General features: G+C 39.9%; 1 protein-coding gene across 2 annotated transcripts in view; it reads right to left on the bottom strand.

Moving 5' to 3' along the window:
- Positions 1-260: 260 nt before the first annotated feature.
- The window catches only part of LOC311516964 (uncharacterized protein), a 200,488-nt gene continuing 191,461 nt past the window's right edge, over positions 261-9,287 (bottom strand). For both annotated transcript variants that reach the window (XM_084621401.1, XM_084621402.1), the window contains 2 exons: positions 3,991-4,080; positions 261-771 (listed from right to left, as the gene is read on the bottom strand). In XM_084621401.1, the coding sequence (XP_084477527.1) occupies positions 595-771; positions 3,991-4,080 (267 nt within the window). In that variant the 3' untranslated portion in view covers positions 261-594. The remainder of the gene's footprint in view (positions 772-3,990; positions 4,081-9,287) is intronic.

The raw sequence follows: 9,287 nt of genomic DNA, 5'->3' as shown, positions 1-9,287 counted from the left end.
TGCTAATGTCAGGTTTGGGAAACAAGCCAGTCAGAACAGGTTAAAAACTGTATAAAAGGACAGAGGGTTAACAGGCAAAAGTCAGTCAAGACAGGGAGCAAGGAGAAGATTAGACCAGAAGACAAACCTAAATGACTTGTTATGCTTATAAGAAGCACACGGAATCTTTTTCAATGGGATAAGGTAATACACTGCATTTATTGAGAGTACAATTTAATCATTAAAATCAGCATATACTTCTTTTCTCTCACACACACACACACACACACACACACACACACACACTCCATAGGTTCTGCAGCTGGATCTTATAGTTACCAGTCCTTAGCATTGCTCGGTCAGTTTCAGTAGCCAGCTGAAACTACACACAAGGAAGGGAGGGAGGGGGAGCTGGAGTCTCTGTCCAATGCACTAGAAGCTCTGGTGTTGATGCAAAATGAACCCAAAGTCCCATAACAATACACCCTTCTTTTATAGCAATAAGTTCCCCTGCGAGTCTATGGGCTGTGTTATGTCATACTGGAGTCATTAATCACAAAGTAGTCAAGGCTGCTCCAAATCAGCATTATTTTGGGTTGTTTTCCACAGCTGTTTCTATCTCCTCTCTCTGGCTCCACGCTTTAGCTCATCCTTGGGGATGCATGCCTCTGCTTTAGGGTCGTCAATCTGCCCTTCTTCAGCCCTTCTGATCATTAGGGTGGCACCTCTTGATTCCTTCACTCCGCTCTTGACCATCCGGCTCATCTGGTACTGGCGCCTCCTGTCTCTTATCTGTTAGCATACCATACTTTCCTCACTCACACAGAACAGTACTTTTTTTTAAAAAGGGCTTCTCACAGAGCAAAGGTTTCTTACAATGCAAAGCAGAGCTGAACCATCCTATCCTTAATAAAACAATTTCTTCTTACTACTACTAAAAATGCAATAAAACCCAAAACCATTTCTTCTTGCTAATTCACAACACATCATATCATATACTAACAAAATGAATACAAATCTTAATACTTAGAATAATTATCGCTTAAAACAATGTTCAAGGTTAGGCTTTCCGGCCTACATTGTGAAGAACAGCAAAGAAGCAACTACAGGGTAATAGCAGCAGCACCACTGAGACAGACCAGAAGGATCCTTAGACAGAGCAAAGGGAAAGAAGCCTACGGAGAGTAAGCCCACTAGCCATAGTATAGGATAGAAATAGGGTTAATTAATGTGTATGTCTGGGTTAATAAAGATGGGTGTCTATGGTGTGTATGTGTATGTTACTATGTATAAAGTTTAGAGTTTATTAAAAAGAAAAGGAGGACTTGTGGCACCTTAGAGACCAACCAATTTATTTGAGCATAAGCTTTCCTGAGCTACAGCTCACTTCATCGGATGCATACAATGGAAAATACAGTGAGGAGATTTATATACACACAGACCATGCAAAAATGGATGTTTACCATACACACTGTAAGGAGAGTGATCACTTAAGATGAGCTATTACCAGCAGGAGAGTGGGGTGGGGGAAGAGAAAACCTTTTGAAGTGATAATCAAGGTGGGCCATTTCCAGCACATTTCCAGGAGTTAACAAGAACGTCTGAGGAACAGGGGGGGGGGGAGGAATAAACAAGGGGAAATAGTTTTACTTTGTATAATGACTCAACCACTCCCAGTCTCTATTCAAGCCTAAGTTCATTGTATCCAATTTGCAAATTAATTCCAATTCAGCAGTCTCTCGTTGGAGTCAGTTTTCGAAGTTTTTTTGTTGAAGGATAGTCACTTTTAGAGCAGAAATCGAGTGACCAGAGAGATTGAAGTGTTCTCCGACTGGTTTATGAATGTTATAATTCTTGACATCTGATTTGTGTCCATTTATTCTTTTACGTAGAGACTGTCCAGTTTGCCCAATGTACATGGCAGAGGGGCATTGCTGGCACATGATGGCATATATCACATTGGTAAATGTGCAGGTGAACGAGCCTCTGATCGTGTGGCTGATGTGATTAGGCCCTATGATGGTGTCCCCTGAATAGATATGTGGACACAGTTGGCAACTGACTTTATTGCAAGGATAGGTTCCTGGGTTAGTGGTTCTGTTGTGTGGTGTGTGGTTGATGGTGAGTATTTGCTTCAAGTTGTGGGGCTGTCTGTAGGCAAGGACTGGCCTGTCTCCCAAGATTTGTGAGAGTGTTGGGTCAAGATTGCTGTCAGTGTCCTGCATATGACTGATCACCGTGTGCAGAACATAATCACTTAAGCCATTCCAACTGCATGACATTAAGGTCTTGGGTACTTTAATTTGGATACTTATGCTAAGGGATTTATGTTTATGTTTTAATTTATGTTTAAATTAATTGTATTAGGAAAAAATGTTCACACCAAAGAAAATACTTTGTTTTGGAAAAGTACTGCCTGGGTGTCAATCCTTTGAGTGGAAGGCTGTATCTGTGTCCTTTAGTGTGGATCAGTGGACGCAGTCTTAGGGTCAGGAGTGGTATAGTGGTCAGAGGGGGCTTATCATAAGTGATCGAACAACTGCGCTAGGTCCCACTGTTTTCAGGGAAACAGAATTGGGCACAGAGGGTGGAGACCAAGGGAGGCAGATTCTGTCCTGAGGAAGCAAGCTGTTTTCAGTGAAAGAGGTCTGGGCCTGTAACAGGGTGATTACCCCGCTCCTGATATAAAAGGCTGAAGAGCAGCTGAAGGAGGCTGGCCAGGTAGTTGGCCCCAGCTGTGGCCAGCTCAATCAGGGTCCAGCTGGCCATTATAAGAGGGCTGGGAGTCAGGAGCTGGAGGAATCTTACTCTAGCCCTGGAGTAGGAAGGGCTAGCTGCCTGGAGCAAGGTACCTGAAGCAGAGCAGTGCTAGGGAAGGGCAAAGGGAGCTGGGGATCTCCAGCCTGATAAATTCCCAGGCTGCAGGCCTTGGTGAAGGCCTACAGAGGTACTGGGGCTGCAGAGGGGCAGCCTGAGGACAGGCAAAGGCAGCAGGTCCTAACCCATTGCCAATGATGAGTGGCTATTACACTGTAGTCTACCCAGTGAGCGGGGGTTAGATGATGACTGGCAGTAGCCACTGAGGCAAAGTGAGTTTAGAGGGTTAGGGGTTACCCTAGGAGGGGAAACCCAAAGTGAGGGGGTACTGCTGGGCAGAACCCTAAGTTAAAGGGCACTGGGGTCTGGGAGGGACATGGGGCCAGTGGCAGGTGAGACACCAGCTGGCAGAGGGCACTCTGAAGCTGGTGAAGAGCTAATTCCCAAGAGGACCAGCAGGAGGCGCTGCAGCAGTAAGTCTCAACCTCACTACAGGGCCCCAAAGGAAGGCAGATTCTATCCTGGGGAAACAGGAGTTAACAGGAAAAAACAAACAACCAGAAACAGTTGTAGTCAAACGGACAACCATAGCCTGTGTAAGGATCAGTAGAAGGCAGTCTGCCACTGCCCTTGTCATGAAATGGTTGTAGCTGTAAGCACAGCTTTGCAGGTTGAAAGGGTGGCGATTAATGGTCACAACCTAAATTTCTGCCCCTTTCATCTTACAAAAACAGATAAGTGAGTCAGGTAAAGGGAATCTCTGCTAAGTCCAGGAAGGGGCAATAGATGAGCTATTGTGTGGGGTACCCTGGGTCTGTCTTAGGGGGTAACAGTTCAGGGAAGGTAACAATCTGGAAGTTACCTATACGAACATATATATGTATTAAACAAAAGGTTCATGTGGCCATCTTCTCATGTTTTCCCTCCTGTTTAGATACGGCTAAGTCATCCAATCATGGAACGGAACCAATACTACATGACTCATGTCACCTCTGACTTCACACATAATGAGTAGATAAGAGTCCAAAACGTAGCTGAAACAAATAGATTACAAAGCTACCTGTTGATTGAAATAATTCTGTAAGTATTTGTCTAACAGTTGCAAATAATGAAACTATTAATAAAAAAAGTCTGTTCATAGATAATTTAGGAATGGAAATATGCATTGGATAAATTAGTCACCAAATAGTTTACCTCGATCTGTTGCTGAGATATGTGAAATACTCTCCCAATCAGGATAGCAGGGACTGAGGACACCATCCAACTCTCATCTATAGAAACGGACTGGGAAACAACACAAAGGAAGTGTTGTTAGGAGATTTTATATAGATCTAAACACACACTTATCTTGTGAGTGTAAAAATCCTAGGTGATCCAAGAGGTTAATATTATAGATGAATAGGATTTACACAATTATCTATGTAGTTCGTAACTTTCTAAATCCATCAAAGACAATATTGATTTCTTTTGGTTTTGGAGTAAAATAAGTGTGTTTATGGAAATAATAATCAAAGTTATTGAAGCTGTAATAGCAAGTAGAAGAACCAAAATATATGTATTAAAAATAGGCTTAGCTATATGTCTTATGCATTAAGTGTAAAGGGCTTAGAAAGAGTCCCAGTAGAAGTTAAGATAAGCTAGCATGAGTATTATATGCTTGACCTAAGGTTATAAAATTTAGCATTATATATCTTGTGATACTTTAGTCATTCATTGTGTGATAAACAAGTAAACCACAAACATACATATGGTAACATCTTAGGGTACTTTAGCAATAAGCTAATCATGAAGGTAACTGCACTGACAGATCAAAACTATTGGGATATTAATTGATGCAAGTGAGGTCGGAAGTTTAACTATAGTTAGTCAGAATGCCACACATGGGCAGGGACTGAAACCAGATCAAATGTGGTCCCAGACATGCGTGGGTCAAATAGGAAAAGCTGTATAAAAGATGTGCTTATCCAATCAAAAGAGACTATCTGGGAGAAGTTTCAGAGTAGCAACCGTGTTAGTCTCTATTCGCAAAAAGAAAAGGAGTACTAGTGGCACCTTAGAGACTAACCAATTTATTTGAGCATAAGCTTTTGTGAGCTACAGCTCACTTCATCGGAGAAGCAAACAGGAAATTAAGCAACAGAGATAAGGTACCTTAAAGGAACAATGAAGAAAGCTATTAATTAGGAACTGTCCCTGCCTAGCTCTAACCAATCTAGCTAGGTTTAGTCTTCCCAGACCCAAATCTAGAATCAAAGCGAATACTAAACCATTAAAGGACCTGAGGCCTAGAAAAGAAGGGGCATTGAGTGGGCAGTAGTGGCTAGACATAAGCCTCTGACAGAGAAATATATAATATGCTGTCTCTGTCTCCCACCCCAAGAGTAGGAATGGCTAGGCTAAATGGAACTTACTCAGCACTTGCAAAGAAAGAATAAAGTGTAAGTAGGAACCAGGCATACAGGCTTTTTGTTGTTTTGTCCCTTTTGCCTGCTTGCTATGTAATTTCGGTGAATAAATAATGTTTTGTTTTGAAGAAACTGTCTTTGAGTCACTGTAACCAGAAGTTGGTTACAGATGCCTAGAGGAAAAGGGCTTACGGGTTCCAAATGCTTTTGGGCCTGTTGTGTCAATGTGGTTGGTAAACAGGGAGCTTGCCATCCAGATATCAAGTAAAAGAAAAAAAAGTTGGACCACATGGTTCCCTACTTGACACAAAGAAAGAAGGAAAGCCTGTCACCTGAAGGGTGCACATGAGAGGAACTAAAAGCAAAATTCACCCTGCAACTGTGACACAGAGTAGTTGTAAACGTTTTGAGGATCATATGGATGAAAGGCAGCAGTAATTGTAAAGTTATTCTTATTTACAAAATTGAGATGCAGTATTATTTGTATTCCAGTAGTACCTAGATGCCCCAATGTGGGCTCCATTGTGCTTGATACTATACACATGAACAAACAAGACTAAGGAGCTTAATATATACATAAATTATTTAGATGGTATAAATAGTAAATTTATAATCTCACCTACACTGTCCTCATTTCTAATATTTTCCGATTGCCTTATTTAGCATGCAAAAAGTCATTCATCCTTATTTTAATATACTTTTTATAAGTTTTATCCCTTGATTTTTATTCTTTATTTGATTCTTGCTTATCAGATTTAGTCAGGAAGCAAGTCTAAAGAAAAATTGTTTCCAGAATTTAAGATTCCCCAATAAACTATGTAATTAATTACTCCAGAACTACTACTTTTCAGATACACCTCAAGACTTTCCTTAATTTTTTTTAGCTTCTTTGCCTATGAACTCAATTACCCTAATGAAACCTTTTAAAATATACCATGATAAATTGAAGAGGCATTAAAAGTGTTCTATCCAAAAATATTTCAAGCCTCAGTTATCCTATAAAGTTAGAAGTCTTCTTTAACAAGGTATTACACTAAAGGTATATCTTCTAGAAATTATGATTTTTAATGCTTGGCCTTTAATTTGGAGTTTAATCAAACCACTATTAGAAGTTTGAATAGATTCCATTTTGCTATTTTAAACTTATATGCAACATTGTGAAAACAGACAGCAGCCTAATCTTATGTAGGAATTGTGCTCATGAGAATAAGAAGAAAATTGTTTTATGTTCAGGTTCATTTGCCTCCAAAAATCAATTAAGCTGAGTTCTTTCACGCTTAATTTTATTACTTTTACTGAGTCAGACAGTGCTTCCCTTTAACTGAGAAGATCTATCTATCTGAGAACTTTTATGTGAAAAAGAGCTGATGTCTCCAGCTATGCAAGTAAATGGAAACAGTTACTGCAGAAGAATGTTCTTTAAAAATAAGAATATGCAATATATTAACCGCTTAAATATCTGCACTATTTACATTTTGTATAAGGAACCCATCACCATGGTAACTGAATACCTTCCAAAAAAGGCTCCTCAACAAAAATTGGAAAATATCCATTTTGTAGGGCTCTTCCTTTGAGTGAGGTTGGGCTGCTGGATGAGGCACAGGGCTGGGAATTAGGAGATCCCTGTGAGACTTTGGGCAAGTCATTTAGGCCCTGTGCTGCATGGAGAACAAGATGGATGAAACTCCTGAACTCAACTGGAACCCTAGTGACTTCAGTGGAGGCCCACTGTCATGGATCTCAGTGTAAGATTAAAGCCTTAATCTCTCTCTGCCTCAGTTTTAGGTCTCCATCTATGACTTCTGAAGATTTAAACAATAGAAACTGTGTATCAAAAAACCCTCAGGGCTTCCTAACAATTAATTAGGCTTGCAATCACATATGAAAAACAGCAACATACAGCAAACAAAGTAACTCAACTGGCCAATAAATACAAAACAGAAGATGCCCCCTCCACCCTCTCAAGGACCCACTGTGGTAGACAAGCTCTAATACTTTCCCCTACATAACTAGGGCATTGTGAGAATAAATTCATAGATGCTGTTAAGATACTTAGATAATATAGTGACAGGAGTTGGAAAAGTACCTAGAGAAATAGGGCTTTGTTTGATTTTAATATGGGGTTGTTTGGTGGGTTCTTTTGGGGGAAGGCTATAGCAAAAAAGAAAAGGAAGATTTTATTCATTTTGCTTTGAAGACACCAAGATTCATTATCTGCCATACATCTAAATTCTATCTGGTTGTAAAATGTAATTTAGGAAATGTGTCTTCCTGTTGGATCTGTGAGAGGATTTAATTTCATATTCCTCTTCCTGAAGATAATAGCATTAGCCTTTTCTGCAAACTGGCACAAAAAGGTACTTCTCCAGGAGAACCCACATTTACATTGTGGAGTAGACTGTAACACTAAGATTGGACCCTAGCGTGAGCTCTGAAATGCATTATAGGAGGATCCAGGGTGGACTCTCTGTAGTCCATTGTAGACAAAAGGCAGGGCTATATCCACCCTCTTCCCCACCCATTTTGGCTAACAGCTGCAGAGGCACTGTCCAGGAGCTGCCCATGAATTCTGGGGAGCAGAGAAGCATGAATTGAGTCCAGCCCTGTGGCAGAGCTGGTATGTAGGGAAGAGCCACATGGAAGAGAAGACCATGCTTGTTAACAAGCAAGCTTGTTTACTGAGTAAAATAGAAAAAAGGGAAGCATGCTCTAGAAGATTCTTATCTGGAGAATGGACTCAGGGTGTGGTACACAGCAGGCTTACTCCACTGAAAATCTGGAGATAAGCAGACTTTATTTATCAAGCTCCACAACTGGCAATACTGGTTAGTCAGGATGAGAACATCAGCACATCTGACTCTCATAGCGGGTGCTGGGGACCACAGTGACCTAAGCAGGTGAGACATGAGGCAGAGAAAAGGAAGATGAAAACATCTGGGAGAATTTGTTAATCATTGGTGTCCCTCTTTTCACTTGACTCCAAATCATCAACTCTGTCGCCACAGAGGAAGCTGGACTCATCACCTCGTCGAAGCTTGAGACAAACATGTTCTCTCTAGTTTAACAGAGCATCGGGAGAGGCATCAATATCATGTCATACCAAAAGTTTGGGAGGCTGAAGTTTTATCACACCTACACTTCTGGTTATAAACAATAACCTAAAAAAAGACCATTAGGCAATTTAGATCCTCAAAAGGAGATGTAGATATAAATTACATGGGATGATTTTTAATCATGCAAATTTAAAATAAAATGAAAAATTAATTTAAGTGTATGAACTGTGCATGGCTTCAGGCTGCAGTGTGCAAGTAGAAAAGATACAGTGTGCAGTGAATTGTCATAATGGTATAAGTTATCCAAAAGTGACCAGTGATTTTTGGATAGCAAACTTGCAACATGTGAAAGAGACTTAATTTTTAGAGAAGGGTTGCTCATCACTTTTTGAAAATCAGGTCCAATCAAAGCGTCAACTTAGACACACAATCTGTATTTACCGTTGAAAACTTAAGCCTGGATCTTTTTATTTTTAAGTAATAAATATGTTTGCCTGCTTCCAAAACCAGCTCTTTGGCCATTTTTATTTGCTTAATTTTCTAACATCTTGTCTCCATGACAAAGTTGTAGCAACTTAGTTACATCAGTTTTAAAAACTGATCTAGTTTTAAAAAATAAAGCCCTGTATCAGGATTCTCTTAAAAATCAGTTTAAAAAGTGCCTTATCTCAATTTAACTAGTTAAGCTATTAATTATATTGATATAAGGCACCCCAGGGGCTGGCAAATATTCAGATACATCAGTTTCTATGATATTTTAGTTACATTGGTACAACTTTCACATGTAGACAAGGCCTAAGTTTCCATTTGTATCAGACTTTTTTGATGCTTCTCCATGCGAAATCATCTTGTAGAAGACTGTATGTATACAAATATCAACTGGAAATAGAAAATGAAAAGCCATACCTATGTTACCCATTGAAACTGTACACAGTGATAGAATATTATTTTTAAAAGCAGCAACATTGCCAGTTAGAAGATAAAGTTATAAATGTGTACAATTAACTAAGTCTGTAAGAGCTAATTTACAGTG

Source organism: Lepidochelys olivacea (assembly GCF_965140295.1).
Source record: "Lepidochelys olivacea isolate rLepOli2 genome assembly, chromosome: 2".
NCBI lineage: Eukaryota > Metazoa > Chordata > Testudines > Cheloniidae > Lepidochelys > Lepidochelys olivacea.
The sequence above is the reverse complement of the archived record's forward strand: the minus strand, read 5'-3'. Positions and strand labels throughout refer to the sequence as shown.